Raw genomic sequence first — 18,253 nt, 5'->3', positions numbered from 1 at the left:
AGACCCAACACACACCATCTTCCTATAGAGTGCTGGAGGGGTTGCCTAGCTCTCCCCCCCCCCCTCCCAAGTCAAAACACTCATGTAACAGTCAAATGTTACCCTTTCCTACTTTAAATGGCTGGTGGCAGTGGTTTAGATCAAACCACTGTGATTTTTCGCGACCACTAACAACAGTAGCTAAAATTCGGGTCAGCCATGTTCTTCAATATGGCGCCCCAGACCTATCTGTAAAAACAGACTCCGGTCGACTTTTTTTACCATTTCTTTTAGGAAAGGTCCTTCTTGTGTTTGTCTCTGCGTGCCAAACCAGGTTTGGTCCCTTTGCTCGTTGGCCTTTGGCGGGCTTCTGTGCTGAAGCCCTGCTCTGGCGCTTGAGTGTCTGGGGTGGACAGGATGTGAGGGAGGTGCCCGAAACTCCCTGTGCTTAGTCTCCTTGGAGACCTGAATGCACTCTGGCGTTATTGGCCGGGTGGCTGTCTGGCAAGGACAGCCACCCGGCTGTGCGAGTGACAGCCAGGCTGGAATGAATGGGGGAAAAACTGTTCTGTGGGACTTGGAAAGCAGAGTCGACCACTGGAACGAAAGAACCGAAGATGAGCTGAAGGAAGAGGACTGCTGCAACTCCTGGACGACCGGTGAAGCCCTGCTGCAGGTCCGAATTGCCTGAATCTCCATTGACACAGAAGCCCTTCAAGGTTAACTTCTTCCCTTGAGTTTGGTGGAAACAACCAACCAACTCGCAAGCCACCTGGACACCGTCCCCATCTGGTCGAATTTTCTACAGAGTGCTGTTGAAAACCGTATAGCGAGAGGGAAGAAAACCAGCTAGTGGACTTTAAGGCACTCACACCTTAAACCAATGTCTTGCTAAGCTTTTGGCCTCATCCCTGGGCAGTGCAGGAACCTCCCGACGCCTTGTCCCCACGACTGAAGCTCAGAACAGCGAGATCTGCTCGAACTGCCAGGAACAACTGCCTCAGCTACAGCTCTTCTTCAATTTAAAAAGGTACTGTGCAAACGCAGTCCGGAAATCTTTTCGGCCATTGCGAAGATTTGTGGAACGTTCCCAACTTTGAAGGCTTGTCCTTCCCTAAACATTCGTCAAACTTTTCGCCTAGCCAAATTCTTCTAAAAACCGTGGCAAAAGAACAGATGGCACTCTCATAGACGCAACTGTATCCTCCCCAGAAGGAATACAAGAGGCATTTGCCTTGTTCTATGAAGATTTATACACCAGAGACCCACCCCCCCTGCGGGGAGTGTAAACGCCCATCTTTAAGACGCGGGTCTCCCTGCACTGTCCCGCACTGAAGCGGAAGCCCTCGACACACCTGTCACAGGGGAAGAAGTCTTAGACGGCATCAAAAGTCTCAAGGCAGGGAAGGCACCAGGTGAGGATGGCTTCACGCCCAGCTTCTTTAAAACGTTCTCCACGCTCCTTACCCCCTTTCTGGTAACCCTTTTTAATGATATTTTTGAGACGGGCCAAGCACTACCGTCCTTTGCACAGGCTCTCCTGACAGTCATCCCAAAGGAAGGGAGGGACCCGAAACACTGCGGATCATACCACCCCATCTCACTCCTCAACATAGATGCCAAAGTATGTGCGAGGATCATTACGGCTAGACTGGAAATACACTTGCCGAAGCTAATACACCCAGACCAGGTCGGCTTTGTGATGGGGAGACAAGGGGCAGACCCGATGAGGAAAACATTACACTTGATATACGAAGCGCAGGGGATGAAGGAAGATCCGACTCTTCTGTCAGACGCCGAGAAGGCATTCGAAAGAGTCGCCTGGGAATTCTTGGAAAAAGTTTTAATTTGGGAAGGTTTAGGACCGAGGCTACGTCGGGCTATTAAGGCAATATACTCATCTCCAAAGACCTCTGTAGCAGTGAATGGTGGCTATTCGAGATGGTTTGCACTAGCAAGAGGGACTAGGCAGGGCTGTCCACATTACTATTTAGCTTGTCCCTTGAACCAGTGACACAGAAACTGAGGCTTGACAAGAGGGTGAAGGGAATCAGAGTGGGGGAAAAATAATACAAATTGGGCCTATACACTGACGATATTCTCCTGCACATAACCAATCCTTTGAGTTCTGTCCCGGCCGCAATAGAAATTGAGGAGTATGGCCAACTAGCGGGTCTCAAGATCAATACAGGGAAATCGGTCCTCCTCCCGATTGATAAGAGCAGAGACTCCAAGATGGAGCGATTTGCACCCGTAGGGATGAAGGTCAGCCTTACTACACTGCGATACCTTGGCATTAATGTCCCTAGAGAACTGGGGGATCTGTTTGAAGCTAACATTCCCCCGCTATCCCTCACTATACAAAAGGTTATTGAAAGATGGTCTAGACTCACTATTTCTTGGTTGGGCCGCTTAAATGCCATGAAGATGGTAATCCTGCCAAAGCTGCTCTATTTATTCCAGATGCTCCCCATTCGTTTGCCCAAAGAATACTTCCTTGCCTCCAAGAAGACACTCATCACTTTCCTATGGTAAAATAAGAAGCCCAGGGTTCCCAGAGCCTTGCTCCACCTCCGAAAAGACTATGGAGGAGTGGGTCTCCCAGAAATAGAGCTGATTTATAGGACGGCCCAACTGCGAGTCCTAGTTCCACACCTCAGACAGCAGATCTGCAGTGGGTCGGCTTAGATAATTATCACCTTTGCCCGTTCACCGTAGGAGAGTGGCTGTGGGTACCTGGAACACAATTAATGAACAGAATTAAGAATCATCCTATCCTCAGAACCATATGGGCAGTGTGGAAACCAGGTAAAGGAGGAAAAAGGGATCACAACATGGCCCTCCCCCCTACGACATTTATAGGTACCAGGGATTCAAGATGACATCCCGGCCCCAGGGAATTTCTAGCCATGGTACGAGGCTGGACAACTATGGAGAAATAAGACTTTCATCACCATCCAAGAGCTCGAGGAAGCCCTGGGTATAGGTCCACTTCCGGTGTTCCGATACTTGAAGCTGAAAGGTGTCATGACACGGGAGACCTGGAAAGAGGTATTTCAGGGGGATCTCACCTCGTTTGAAAAAATCCTTGACACCTGCACGGGCTCCAGGGGTCTTATAAGTGCGATGTACACGGCACAAGTGGAGGTCGACACAACCCCCTCAGTCGCACTGAAGAATAAATGGGAAATAGATCTGGGAAGGCATCTCTCCCAGAAGATGTGGCTCCAGATATGTAGGAGGACCTCGAAAATTTCATGTCAGTATAAATTGCATGGTGTCAAACTATTGTACAGATGGCAGTATGACCCGCTCAGGTTAGCTAGAATGCATCAGGATGTAAGCCCATATTGCTGGCGAGTTTGTGGCCAGAAGTCAGACTACTGGCATATGGGCTGGGGTTGCAGGGGGGTCCAAGCATACTGGGATGAGGTGCTCAGTTGGAGTAAAGAGCTAGATGGGGAGGGAAGGGAGAAACAACCGCTTATAATCCTATTTGGCTTGGTTGAAATGGAAGAAGCAGTAGTTAAGGTACCTAAAATGATACACAGCCTCCTGCTAGCCGCCAAGGGCCTGTCTTGCAACGGTTTGGAAAAGGGCAAGCCTTCCCACAAAAGCCGAATGGATCGGTCTCTCCCGAAATATATTTAGGATGGACAAATTGACTGCTGCCCTCCATGGAGACCGTGCCTCCATTACCAACGAATGGTCTGAATTCCAAGCCAAATATATCATATAAAGGAGTATGTGTGCTATATGACAAGGTGCAATCGACAATTTGATGTCCTGCTGACAATGCCCGCAAAGAGTTATGATGTAATATGATGTGCCGCTGCCTGATTTAATGGTTAAGCCTGTGAACTTTATTCCCAATTATTGGGACAATTTGATGTCGCCCACAGTAATAGGGGAAGGCGTGGGAGGGGGGGGGAAATCTTTTCATACGGCTGACAACTGGCGTTATGGTCTCAATCTTTTTTGTACTTCATGTCAAGTTTACTAATATGTTTCTATTTAACGCTGAAACATCCCTTGTTGAAAATCAATAAAATTGAATTTGAAAAAAAAAATAAAAAAAAAAAAAGTAACAGTTTTCGACCAGAACTGTGCTATCCAATACAAAGACTCTGAACCATTGACTTTGGCCCAGGCCTATGAACTGAATTGCTGGTTGTAGCTTACTGAAACCTTTTGCCCTGCCTATGTAAGTATTTGTGCTATTAATTCTTATAACTTCGTCGTTTTACCCCTTTTGAAAGTATCTGAAGTGCCATTTTGCTTCCACTTCAGGGGAGCTAAACTTGCTCATTTACTTATCAGTTGTGTATTTGTGCTTTATTAGTTTGTGATATTGAGCTGCTCTTGCTAGTGTAATGTTTTCAAACTGACTGTGTAAATAAATGTATATTCTTTTACCAAGAAACCTTAAGTGTTTGTTTGAATCACTGTAATTGTTGGTCCTTTGTGTAACTTGTTCTACTGCTCACTTTACTCTTGAAATAAGTCTGGCTGCTCAGCCATCACTACCACTTCACTGTGTAGTACAGGCTTGTACCAAAGGTGAAATTGTACTTACACTTGTAGTCTTAATTGTGTGTGGTGTTCCCAAAGAGTACTGCACATGATTCTGCCTAACAGGTAGAACGCCCTCGGGGACCGTAGTCCAGGTCAGTCGAGAGATTGGAGTGTTATAGGGTGCTTGGGTGCACTTAATATGTGAGCAGCTGATGCGGTTGCTTGAAGGCAGCTGCATCCTAACATTAGTTCTGGTGGTATTGAGAGATCAGTTGAATGTGTGCATTCTGGTGGCATTAGGCCTGTATAGGACGCTTATGTGTGCAGCTAGGCCAATTCTTTTGTGGGGTATAGCTGCTTTCTAGCAGGATGTTGAGGTGTTTATGGAGTATTGTTCGTATGTGAGCAGCTAAGCCGAAATTGATTGCGCAGTGTAGCTGCGCTCTATTGTGTGTTGGTGTCGAGTAGAGAGCGAGCATAGTGATAGGAGAGGCGAGTGTCTGGAGTGGATGTTTAATTCTTACAAGTCCACTGTTCTGGATTACATTCACGCGTTTCGCAGTAGCTGTACTCAGAGGGAGATGTCACAGGAGGCAGCTACGCGTGTATAGAGGTCTAAGGAAATGGCTAGTCAGTAGTTATATATCTAGCACTTGCAGGATGCCAAGGTTGTCATCTATGGTAACCGTTTCCTGATTTTGTCTTGGTGACTTGATAGTCGCTTTCAGTGGTGTCAATTGCTCGGTAGCTTCCTCAACATTTGGACACAGGTTGTAATTATTTTCTAAGGTCGTTTTATTGTAGTCGCGTTCTACAGTGTTGCAGGGTTTCAGCAGCCCTATATGGTCTAAACCAGGTTTACAGAAAAAGCCAGGTTGTTAGAGCATTGCGGAAGGCCATGTAGTCTTGGGTGTGTCAAATGTGTGGTGGAGCCAGGGTTGAGAAGGCAGATCCTCCAATCCTGGCTGAATTGGAGGTTGGAAACACTAGTAAGAGGGCAGTGCTTGATCTTCGGGTGCGTGATCGGTGGTAGGGTTTAATCTTCTCTTGTAGGTACATTGGGCCGGTCTTGTGCACTGCTCGGTGTGTAATACATAGGGTTTTGAAGGTGGCCCTTTGTCCTACAGGCAGCCAATGAAGGATGCGGAGAGCGGGGGAGATGTGGTCTCTGTGTCCCAAGGCTAGGAGTTTGGTAGCCGCGTTTTGGGTTCTTTGCAGTTTGTTAAGTTGGTATGTCGGTGCTCCTGGGTATATAGCCAAGTCTCGACATAACAATGGACATAACAGCAGCGAGTCTGTTGGGGTAGGTGAGGTAAGGGAAAATGCGTCCCAGGAGTTTGAGGTGGAAGTGACAAGATTTTGATACGTTATTGACCCGACAGGAGAGGGTTAGGTCCGAGTCCATAGTGCAGCCAAGGCTTTTGACCATTTTGGAGGGTGGTAGGGGGTGCCAAGAGAGGGGGGCCATGGGAGTGGTTGCGGGAGAAGGGCAGTATTGCCGCACACCACGATTTCAGTTTTATCTGGGTTCAGAAGGAGGTGGTTTCTGGTCATCCATCAGTCAATATCACTGAGGCAGGCTTCAAGGTCGGGATATGGGTTGGTGCTTGTTTTGGGAATTCTTAGGATAATTTGGGCATCGTCAGCATAGTTGTAACAGAAGTGGTTGTGCGCGCGGATGATACCTGATAGAGTGGTCGGATAGGGGTTAAAAAGGAGAGTAGAGAGGCATGCGCCTTGGGGTACTCCAGTGTTCACAGCGCAAGCAGTTGAGACAAAAGGGGAGAGGAAAGCAATTTGTATCCTGTTGCTGAGGAAGGAGGCAATCCATTTGAGTGGCGAGCCACAGATTCCTAGGGAGTGGAGGCGGTCGAAGAGGATAGAATGGTTAACTGTGTCAAAGGCTGCTAACAGATCAAGGAGAATCAGCGCAGCGCAACCCTCAAGATTCAGCCACGACCTTGAGATCATCCCAGATCGAGATCAGAGTAGTTTCTGTTCCATGGCGCGGCCTGAAACCTGATTGTGCATGACTGAGTCGTTCGTTGGATTCTACCAAGCGGTTGAGCTGGGAGTATGCAGCCTGGTCAGTTTCATGAGAAATCTGGTGTTGGAGATCGGCCTGTAATTCTTGGGGTCAAGGGGGGTGGGGGGGGGGGTGGGGGGGGTCGAGGGATGCCTTTTTTAGAAGGGGTTTTATATGCGCAATTTTAAAGGCCTCTGGAAATCTGCCAGAGGTGAGTCGTTTAGTATGAACCTTGCATGTTCTCCCGCGCAAGTTCTCTGAGGGTCTGCTGCCGGATAGTATGTCTAAGAACTCTTTCTCGAGATGGGTTGGAAAGATTCGAAGGCCGGCAATGCGGTCGTCCGGGCAACTGGATCAGGATGGGTTGGTGTGGGGCAGGGGGCGAGGGTGGAGAGTTTGGTGTTAAGGGTTGCCGTCCTGTCAAAATCAGTGTTGTAGAAGGGAATCGCAGAGCGTTTGCGTGGGGGTGGTTGGGGTGTTGGTCCCAGTGGGGTTCACGAAATCGGAGATGATCTTGTGGAGTTCTTTGCTACTGTAATAGGCCTTTTTGGCTTTTCAGATCTCGGATTTGTAATTACGGTGGTGGCAGGGCAACAAAGATCTGCCAAGAGAGGTTTTCGATGGTCGCCATTTGCGCTCAAAAGAGAGTTTAGACTTTTGAAGGTCTTCAAGTGGGGCGTGAACCATTTTGGGGATGATGCTTTGTGTGAGGCTGCGGGGCGTGAGAGGGTAAGGGGGAATTAGCTATTCTTTAAGCCAGAAGTCAAGAATTTGATGGATAAGGGTCTACCACAGTCAGCGTTGCTGGGGGACCGAGTAGAAGGGCTTCAGCTAAGTCGGGAACTACTTTGACTTTGTTCCAGCATTTGTGATCAAAAGTTAGGACGTGGGAGGAGTGGCTAGTGTGTGGATAGAGAAAGGGATGGCAGAGTGGTCTGTCTAGTTAAGTGGTTTGGGACTGGATATAGAGGCACGGTCATAGGTGCTAAAGATCGCATCAAGGGTATGACCACCTGAGTTGGACCAGTGGTGTGTCGGGAGAGGTTGAGTGCCTCAAGACTGTCAACCAGAGGTTGAGGCATGGGGTTGTTGGGCATATCCAAGTTATTGAAATTGGGTTGGGCAAGTTGTTTGTGGTTCGAGTCTGGAGGGTGCTAATGGTTTAGGTGCACTGGTTGAGAAGTTGAGAACAAGGGGGTGGAGATGGAGAGGGGAGTGACTGATGGTAGGGGTGGAAGAGGATGGGAGGTTCGACCGATGGAGAAGCGGTGAGGTATGGAGAGTCGAGGGAGAGAGCCGCTCAACCTTTCCTCGTTTTGTGGGTTTGGCTGCCAGAGAGGTGTGAGAGGGGAGGAGGGTCAGAAGGAGAAACGGATGAAGCAACTGTTTTGCAAAGGGCGAGGCTTGCTACTTTCAGGGAAGGGAAAGGGTATGAAGAGCGAGGTTTGTAGGCGGGTCTCGAGTAGGCGCTGAGGGGACAGCAGAGGGCAGTGTGGGAGGTAGGGTGAGAGGGTGTGTTGAAGTTCCCCATTACCAGGCTCTCCAACCAGCTGAAGGTTTCTAGTTCTTAGTGAGCCGCCCTCAGGACCCTTATTTGGGCCATAGATAGTTGCTAGTGTCAAGGTGTATGTGTCTATGCGAAGCGTGGTGAATAGGAATATCCCCTCTTTGTTGGCCTCCGTGGCGATTATCTGTGCCGCCAGCCCTTGTTTGACTGCTAGGAGTACTCCCGCCGCCTTGCCCCGTGTGTTTGCTTGTAGGATCTGCGGGTAACGCCTGAGTTTTAGGCAGTGTTTATCGTTTTTTTTATGTGCGTTTCTTGAAGGGTCACTATGTCTGGAGTGTGGCGTGTGAGTAGCCTTTCCAGCTTCTTCCTCTTCACCGGGGAGTTCAGCCCCCTTATGTTAAGTGATAGAAGCTTGAACCTTATGTTGTGTGTGCATGCATTGCCTCCCAGTAGCAACTTGCAAATTAAGATTGCTATAGCTTTTCCTTTGACAACCTCTTCCCAATTTCACGGCTGCAAAGGGATACACATAAAACTGATCATCAAGAAGCCATCTTCCTCTACCAGCAAAGTCTCCTGGAGACAAATTACATCAAAACATATTAACCAGAGGCACCACTCGGCATCACATAGTTTGTTTCTTCAATCCCACTATGTTCTTCTAGCTAATAAGCTTAGAGACGCTGTCAAGGGCCAAGGCATTCATCCCAGTTAAAGTGGTCGAGGAGGTACATGTGACATGCAGCCATAAAGGCTGTCTACAGCCTGTTTTGATATGAATGACGCCTTGTAAAGAAAGATGGTGGTGACACGCTAAGATGCTGGTGCAGCTGTCCCTACAACTCTGTCTGCCATATTATGTGTGTAACAGTACAAATGTTGAATATCTGTGAATACATTGGCAATAGTGAAAAATTGTGAATATGCAGCAAATGCTGGTTATATTTTCAAAGTTCTTTGTTAAAAGACACGTTACAAGCCAAAACGGTCTACGCTTGCATCATCCATACGAAATGTACTCTCCCGCTTGACCCACTGTCTCATGCTGTGTGACAAGAAATCTACTTAATTGGGCAAAAATGTATTTCTCACAACAACGAAATTGGCTATGCCCTCATAATCCATAATAGCCCCTCCCAAAGCTTTCCCAATTCAATAGCAGAGCCTTCAACATATCCCCTCCTAGTCCCAAACAGACCTTCACTTAGCTGCGAACATTCCTGTGCGCAGCCAAACATTAGAACTGAACACAGTCAACCACTAGCCCCCCTAACACACCCACCAACAGCCCACTTCACACAAAGACTACAACAGTCCTCCATCAAACAGCCTCCAATAGGCCCCATCACACCTCCTCATGAAGCCCCCAAACGCCCTTCTCCCCTCAAAAAAATCCCAACTGAAACCCACACAATCCCCTAGTAGCCCAGTCTCTTAAAGTACATGTGAAAGCACCCTCCAGCCGCCTAAGCTTTATTTTTCTTGGGACAGGCATAGAAAATAAATTCAAGAAATCGATTTGTAACCATACCTTATCTGTCGACACACGCCCACCATTCCAATCCCAGTGGTAGCCATCTGAATGGAGATGGTGCTACAGTGGAGAGCTCTCCGGAGTGCGTGGGATCTTGGGACACCAGTAGTATTTTCAAGACAGTCTCACAATCACCACTTCCCAGCTTTGTGACAGTAAACAGTTCAGTTTTAAAGAACTGCTGTGGTCAGGAGTCCTGAAAACAAGATTACAATGTTAGCACCTTACCATGGCCACAAGCGCTTCAGGTAAATGGGGACTATGGTGCGAAAGGGAACACTGCAAACTCAGCTTTAAACATTATTACAATATCGAAACCCAACATTGTTGCACGTTTTTATTAAAACATTTAGATCTAACTACATTGTATATACAACACGGCTCCTTGATTAAAAACACTTAGCTGCTCTGTCTAGATGGCGTACATGATCCTTAAAGTTGGTGTAGGCGGGTCTGATTTTCATATTCTTAGAGTCACAATTTAGCTAGCAAAAATTTTGCTGCTATGGTTAGAAAGTTGTTGGGGAAATGATTAGTAGCCCAAAACAATATTTTTCTCATCTATACTGCACAATGATTCAGACTAAAACATACTTGTTAGCTTACTGTTCACCATTAGACCTTTTACCAGTTGACATATATATATTTTTTTAATAAATGCAAGTCCCAACCAAACGGTACATCAGATTAAATCACAAAGCCCTCATTAAGGAAGGGAATGCCAAAAAAAGGATACTACCGTAGATTTATTCCCAACTATTCCTCCATAGCTGCAAGACTCACTGACAAACGTAGGTACACACAACCCCAGAAATGGGTGTGGAACTCGCAAGATCAAAGTAGTTTTGATGGCCTAAAGAACGTCCTGTGTAATGAACCAGGCGTCCTAAAAGTTCAGGACTGGAAAAGAGAGTCTATTTTACAGACCGATCCGTCAAATACTGGTCTTGGAGCCGTGTTATTGCAGGAATACAATGGCGTAGAACACCTGATAACTCTGCACAAGTAGAAAACTCTTTCCAAGAGAGCAAATATTTGGCACCGTAGAACTGGAGGCCCTAGCCATCAAACGGACCGTAACTCATTTGACATGCTCTCTCACCGGAAGCAAGTTTAGGCTGGTAACCGACCACTCTTCCCCTCGCGTGGATGAGCTTAAGGACAGACATGAATGATCGTATCATAGAGGTAGTTCCTGGACCGTCAGCCATTTCGTTTTGTAGTCGAACACCGGAAGGGGCAAGAGCAAGGGAATGTAGATTTCCTCCGCCGATTACCCATTTCTGAACAAGGGGAGGCCAGTGAACCAAGGGAAAGGGTATCTGACAAATAGTGGGATTCAGCCACTTCTCCCAAGGGGGGAGCCTCTCCCTGTGAGGCTAGGGAGGTGAGACCACCACGCGATACCCTCCCTAAGGGTAGAGCCATGTGGGATCTCATCGGGAGAGACTCTCCCCCAACCCGTCCCTGCGGGACACGGACTCCCGTTTCAAAGAGGAACTCCCTAGGCCACTCACCCCATCCAAAGAACTCATGGAGAACCAATTCATGTATGTTACTCTAGTGCAGAAACATTACATTCTTATGAGATTGGAAAGGAGTACAATATTTGTATTTATTTAATTTTATTGAACATTTGTTAGGCGCTTATACATCAGAATAGTGTATCAAAGCGCCACAAGGCTAAATGGGAAGGGAACAGGGGAGAAATAATGGCAAAAAGAGTAAAATCCAGTTGTGGTCCTACTAGGCCTTGTGGCATTCGGACGTGCAAGTGCAGTGAGGAGAAGTGCAGGAGATAGCGAGGAGTGGACAAGTGCTGGTGGAAGCCCGGGAGGGAAGTACTAAGGGGAGCCAAGGAGGAAAGCCTCAGGCTGTGCGCTAGTGCAGGCGACTCACAGGGTGTGATGCAGAGCCGCCAAGCAGGGGCCTGCAATGGCAGTGCAGTGGGGGCGGGGTGCTGGTCTCGACTGGGGAGAAGGGCCTGGAATCATCAGGCCACTGGTCAGAGCGGCAGTGGGGTGTGTTAGGAACTCATGGTGACAAAAGTAGAGACAGACACGTGATCACAGTTCAAGGGTGTTTATTAAACTGTATTGGAAGGTTGGAAAAACGCCTAACCTAAACTTAAATCTGAGATGCGAGCAAGCTACGACCATCAAATAATAATAAGGCAGTCCTAGTGGCGTCTGGGCAAATAAAAACCTATTGCCAATCCTTACGCTAAATACAAAAAGAGTGTAGGATAATGTTCACAAGAAAGAAATAAGTGTTCACAAATAATAAGTCAGGATGTGGTAGCCAGGGGTCTTCCTTCTCCACGTTTTGAGCACGGGACAAGGTGAGATTCCAGAGCACAGCACACGCTCCAGCCGTCCTAGCACGAGACAACAGTTCCGCTCTCAGGGCCTTTGGTGGTTAAGTCTCTTTTCTATAAAAAGTCTCTTGCCTGAGAGGACCTGATGTGTTCCAAAATAATAAACAAAAGTTTCCTTCTGCTTGTATGATGGGGGATGCCTTTTCACCACTGGATCTCCCTCTTCCAGACTCAGATCCAAAAATAGTTTCTTTCTACAAAATCATAAACAAAACATTGCTTTCCAATTGCACTTGGGTGACAATTCTTCACCCCTGGGTCCCCCTCTCCCGGGCTCAGACCCCTCTCGAATATCAGCCTCTCGCCAACGGGTTCACTCTGGTTTATATTCAAAGGATTTCTCTGTCGCATTCACATGTCAGTGGCGTGATGGTTTTTTTCCCCCCTAGTTCCCCCTCGTCCAGGCTCAGGCCAGTCTTGAACGTTTGCCTCCCTTGTCAGGTTCATTACAGCTTTTCTCGGTGGGTGATTGCTTTTCACCCTTGGATCCCCCTTTCTGGGCTCAGATCCTTCTTGAGCATGTGCCTCCCTTCGTCAGGTTCACTATGGCTTTTCAACACAATCTCATTGGTGACATTCAGAAATCTTAATGTATTTTTAAACAGTTCACTGTGGACATCCCTCTGCCATGTTCACTCATCAACACACTGTCCTCTGGGACTTCGCCCCCCTTTTCATCAGCTTCCTTCCGTTGGGTTCACTCTTGCCAACTTTTGCCAATAACACAATTCCTTCTACTTTCTAACGATGCAGGATTCACTTCCTTTAGCTTTACAATCATCTGCCGGCCAAAGACTTTCAACTGTACAGAGGATTTTACTAGACCCCTGTATGACCACTACGTACCCTTTCTAGAGCCTCTCCCAAGGCCTTCTGGAAACTGTAGTTTCAACAAAAGGGTAATCACCCAGAGTTTGCCGAGTGAGCACCCACATGATGCCCGACTCCTCTGTAGCTGGTTTTCCCCCCCTCGTATTAACAGTTCTTTGCACTTTCTTCAATTAGCTGTTTGCTACTTTTGTTCAACACAGTTCGGTTTTCTTATCAGCTCTCCCCTCGACTCCCCAGCTGTGATGAACTGCTTGGCTTTTCTGGTCTCTGTAGTCAAGGACGGTACCACGGTGGCAAGAGTCTCTTCCCGGCTTGGTTATCAGCAGAGGAGGGCCCTGTGTACCGCTGCCATTTGCAACATACGTCAGCTATTGTTTGCGGTTTTACTATTCCTTTCACTGAGGTTGTGCGTGCCGGTGTTTGGAAGGGCAAGGTCGCGTCTCTCCTCGTCACCCTTTCGGTTATGGCTGCCTTTCTTCTCCTCTTTAACTGCCGTGCTGGCTTAGCACTCATCATGCAGTCTGCCTTGCTTGTAGTGTGCTCTCGTACTCCACCTTTTATCCCTGTGGGGTAAGGAAAGGGCCGTCAGGTGTGTGTGATTCTGGTTAACTGCCTGACTTTGCCTGACCCTTGGATTGGGAAATGTCAGGTAAACAGTTTTTGCATTAGTCCATTGTATTTCATGGTGTAAGAAAGTGTTTGTGTCAGAAGGGGCGGAGAGGGGTAGCGTTTGATAGGGTTTATGAAATAGACAGGGGGGGATAGTGTTTTGTCAATGCAGATCGGTAGTTCAGGAAATAATAACCAGATGGACATGGACAAGAATGACCGGGAGTATTCGGGTAGGTAACAGAAAAACCAGGATTCTGAGAGAGGTAGTTTCCTATTGTCACAGGGTTTTGGCTCTGAATAGATTTACTAGAGGTGTAAGGGTGGTTGTAATCTGGTAAGGACGACTCACTGGGCGGAATGGAGATTGAGTTGGTACAGCCTATGAAAGTCTCAAGGGCTTCATTCTCCTTTTGTTCTTTCCCGGTATAATACTGTGTCTCGCCTGGGAGACGCCCCCGAGCGTAACCCTGGGCTCCCCCATCCAGGTGATCCTCCCTCGCTCGCCTACCCCCAGGGTTGGGATCTGAGAGTGTCAGACCTTCTGTGGCCACTTGAATAAGGGATTCTTGAGGTCTACGCGGGAGAATACCTTGAGGTTTCTCACAGGTGATTAGCAGGGAACAAGTAGAGAACAGCTGAGTTTTTAGCAGTCAGAACTGAAGGAGGTCCGGTTCAAGTCTGAGAGGGGCAGGGAGGCTGTTCCGGGGGGAGGCACCAACTGAGGAGAGAGACCTACCCCCACTCTCTGCTTGGAGAAACGTTTGACAAAGAATTGAAGTTAGAGGAGAGTAGGGCTCTAGTAGGGGAGCAGGGGAGCATTTAGGGCGTGAAAGATGGAGATGGTGTGGTCCCAGGCCCCGGAAGGCATTGCGGATGATGCAGAGGGTCTTGAATTTGATCCTTGCAACCACAGGGAGCCAGTGGAGAGATTCTAGGACTGGAGAGATACGGTCCCTGGGCTTGAGGCCAAGGATAACACTTGCAGCCCTATTCTGGATTAGCTGGATGGGGCGGAGGGAGGAAAGAGGGAGATTGAGAAAGAGGCTGTTGCAGTTGTCAAGCCTAGAGAGGACCAGAGCTCTGGAGAGATTTAGCTTCTGTTATGAAGAAGATTGTCCGAGGCATGCAGAGTACTCAGTCAACAGAAAGGAAGGACTTGGACGATCTGTCGGGGAAGGCCCAGCTAAGCACCATAAAAAGAGAAGGAGAAATCCTGTCAGACGAGGCAAGCCAGGAGATTTTAATCCACTGTGTGTGGAGCTCTGAACCAGACCAAGACACGCAGCCTTGCAAACCAGAACGCCTACCAAGTCATAAGTGGTGGCATTAGGTTGTGTCAGTGGTGGCGTTACTGCACTTGCACGTCCGAATGCTACAAGGCCTAGCACGTCCGAATGCTACAAGGCCTAGTAACCAAAGGAAAGTGGAAGTGCTGATTGAGCTCTCCTTCAGAAGACAGACCTGGGGAAAGGTGTGGAAAGTCCAACAAAACAGGACTGAGAGAAGGGGTGGGGGGAGAGAGAGCGAGAGAGAAGGAGAGAGTGAGGGAGAAGGAGACCGAGAGAAAGATCCAGACAGTGGATGTCACACACAGAGCCCACAAAGTAGTGAGGATGAGACATGGAGCAGCTGTAGGAAGCAGGGGAAAGAAGGAACAGCGGGTCCGCAGTGAGACGCAGGTGGACGCAGGTGGAGCACCTGATGCTGCACCTATGCAGAACCGCCAAAACACTTCCTGCGTTTGAGGACAGCACAAGAGAGGAGACCAAAAGAAGAGAGGAATTGGTTTGGGAGAGTTTTGCAGCCATCCAAGATTGGGGGAAGAGGAGAACCGAGTGAAAGACAATGGGCCAGCTGCTGTATATTTTGGCAAACTACTATATGAACCTAATGCTTCTGAAGGTGGTTACTATTCAAGTGGTCACTTCCTATCAATTTCTTTTTTGATTAACACATTTTGAGCCACAGATCAGCCTTGCTCCAGATTTTAATGTCAACATAATAGAATGATCCTATGAAGAACTAAATGGACGCCAACCTTTATTATTCCTACTGCAACTTCCATCATAGTGATGATTCAAGATATTTATAAAGCCTATCCTTCGTTAGTGTGTGCTACTGGTCAATAATTAACTCATGTTGATCTTGAACACATTTGGTCTGTTATAGTGAGCTGAAGTGTAACTTGGTAGCTGCATCATGCAAACTTCTTTAACTTGTTCCTGTGTGCCAGGCATGACCCTAGACAGAATGTTAAAACACAACCTCTGGGCGTTCTCAACACAACGTGAGCCATTCCTAGTGGCTGCTCCCCATCCAGAGAGAGGACTGGATCTTGAAGCAGCAGATTCCTCTGTGTTGGAATGGAATGCATTGTGTGTATGTGATCATGAGTTTGAAAGTGTGTGAGAGATGGTCTGTGTATGCTGTCACAGATAGTCTTAACAATCTCAAGAGTCCAAGAGATGGTTGAAAGGTTCTTATCAACAGCCCTTGAAAATGTACTTTACAATGATTTTCAGATTGAAAGTAAACTTGACTAATGGGTATTTCTATCTGGTTACTCGACCACCTCTGGGTCCTTGTATGCAAAGTCCGGCGTGACTGGGAGCCAGGGTTAGTGTAAATCCTATACATCGGTGACTCCTATTGTCTAGTCCATCCTCTTTACGAATGGAGGACGTAAAGGCCAAGGCCTTAACTAACTCCCTCCCTCTGGGTTTTCCCACAGATGTTGTAAGGGTGCAGAAGGAGGACACAAATGTGGCATGATTGGGGCAAAAAACATAATAATAAAGCAAGAGAAAACCTATCTTTCCCTATTCCTAAGATGGGTTTCCCTGCCTCAGCTAAAGATCCATGGTGTCTGTCAGGATGTCTGTTAAAAGGTGTCCACTGTCCTGTGTCTAGAAAACCATACTTCTGTCCCTTACACTATAAACTAAGGAATAAAGCAGTACTGATCTAGTCCCAGGAGAATGTCTCCCATCTCCTGGGTTATGGTCAAAGTTCCACACAATTCTTCTCCCGACATTCAGTCTCAGATAGCCCAGAGGAATGATTCCCTTCCCCAGGCTACAAAGTCCTAAACAGTACTTTCTCGGTGGGCCACGAGAATGCCTCCCTTCTTCTGGCGTTCAGTCTAAAAAATAAAAGCTGGGGGAATGACTCCCTTCCCCTGGTCTTCTCTTCATTAGGTTTCACACCTACAACACCCAACTGAGTGTTTAGGCGGGTCCACGACCCTGGCTTCTATTCTTCTCTAATTGGGCCCACTTGGTTCACTTCCCTACCAAATACTGCCAAGAGGAAGAGGACTCGTATCACACTCTTGTTTGGGTCCCCGACCCAGGTTGCTCTCCCCTTTTCTTCATGTCCCCTTGTACTGACAAGAGGGGTAAAGTCCTGCTTGTTATATCTGTACAGGGGTTTTTTCTCCTTTACCTTCCAGCCCCTACCGGTCCCTGCACCTCACCCGTTAGCTTGCCTGTTCCCAGGATTTGCAGCCAGCTCTTTCTGGGGTCCCTCTTCAACTCTGTATGCCACCGATCAGGCATCTCCGTGTCTCGGTGCATTCACCTCAGGAATCTCCTGTCTGGCCCTTGGAACAACTGTATGGACGCATACTCTTGCACTCGCCTCACAGTCTGCCATCCTCCAGTTACCATCTGGACACCATTGGGCAAAGGAGCCCTGTTGTCCTCTCGACTCCGGGAGCGGACTGCTCTCGGCTCTATCCTGGCCTTCTCTGCGTCTTCTTCGTGCTTCCCGGACTTCACAGTCGTTCGTCCTGGTTGGCTGCGTCTCTCCGATAGGTAGTCCTTGTTTGGCGTTTATGGCATAGGAGGAACCACGCCTCCGCAGAAGTCTATACCACAGCAGTTACTTCTTGGTATTGCTCTTCATTGTTCCGGTGTCCCACCTCGTCCCAGTACTTAAGATTACCCATGTTCCTGATGCCCTTTAATGCCTCCGTACTTTCCAGAACCTTGAGGTAGTCTGCCTTATAACAGTATATAGGTCTACTGTCTAAAAAGAGGTTAGCAGAAGGAGGAGAGGCTAGAGTGTGTGGAGGTCCGATGTTCTCCTAAGGGCTATACCCTAGATGTCGTCTTCCCTAAACAGGGGGGGGGTAATGAAAGAGTCCCTCCCCATGAGATCCTCCTGCATTATACCACCCCTAGGGGGACTATCGGGTAGCTGCCTCACCTCCCTGGCCTCATGGAAAAGGGCTCCCCCTCGGGGAGAATCGACGACATGTAGTGAATCGTCAGAGTGCCCTGCACTAGGAATCTGACAAGAATGGTCTCACTTATGTTCTGAAAGGTGCCTGCCAGACACTCTCTTTCTTGCTCTCCCTCTTACTCCCTTTCGCTCCTTTATCTGATCTTGCCTTCTTACTCCTCTTGTCTCCCCTTCATTTTCTTTCTCTCACTGTAGCCTGCCTTCAGTCTTCTCATTCCTTCTCCTCTCCCTTCCTTCCTTCTCATTCTTATCCACACTCTCCTCCATTCCTTGTTCTACTCCTACACCTCTCCTCTTAGGTCTCTCCGGTCTTCTCACACTCCTCACTTTTCTCTCTACCACTTTTTCCCCTCCACCACCGACAACTTCCACGTACCCCAACCTTTCCACCTCCTTTCTCTTGCTCACCTCTTCTTCCATGTCTCTCTCTCTAAAAAGTCTCTCTCTCACACCCTCTACCACCTGCTTTACTCGCTACTGCCTCACACTACATTACCTCATGCCACGCTCTACACTTACACACCCCATTGTGGCTACACTCTTTCCACTTAGTACCACTCTTACAAGCAATACCTCACCTGCACCTTTATCCATTCAGGGCTCCACCTTCTGTCATTCGCCCGACAG

General features: G+C 48.0%; 1 protein-coding gene across 2 annotated transcripts in view; it reads right to left on the bottom strand.

The window, feature by feature from the left end:
• The window catches only part of MRPL55 (mitochondrial ribosomal protein L55), a 204,239-nt gene that overhangs the window by 169,387 nt on the left and 16,599 nt on the right, over positions 1-18,253 (bottom strand). For both annotated transcript variants that reach the window (XM_069647074.1, XM_069647073.1), the window contains exon 2: positions 9,559-9,757. In XM_069647074.1, the coding sequence (XP_069503175.1) occupies positions 9,559-9,605 (47 nt within the window). In that variant the 5' untranslated portion in view covers positions 9,606-9,757. The remainder of the gene's footprint in view (positions 1-9,558; positions 9,758-18,253) is intronic.

The sequence above is a fragment of the Ambystoma mexicanum genome, chromosome 2q (assembly GCF_040938575.1).
Source record: "Ambystoma mexicanum isolate Mex_15411 chromosome 2q, UKY_AmexF1_1, whole genome shotgun sequence".
NCBI lineage: Eukaryota > Metazoa > Chordata > Amphibia > Caudata > Ambystomatidae > Ambystoma > Ambystoma mexicanum.
Note: the sequence above shows the minus strand (reverse complement) of the source record. Positions and strands in the feature narration are given on the sequence as shown.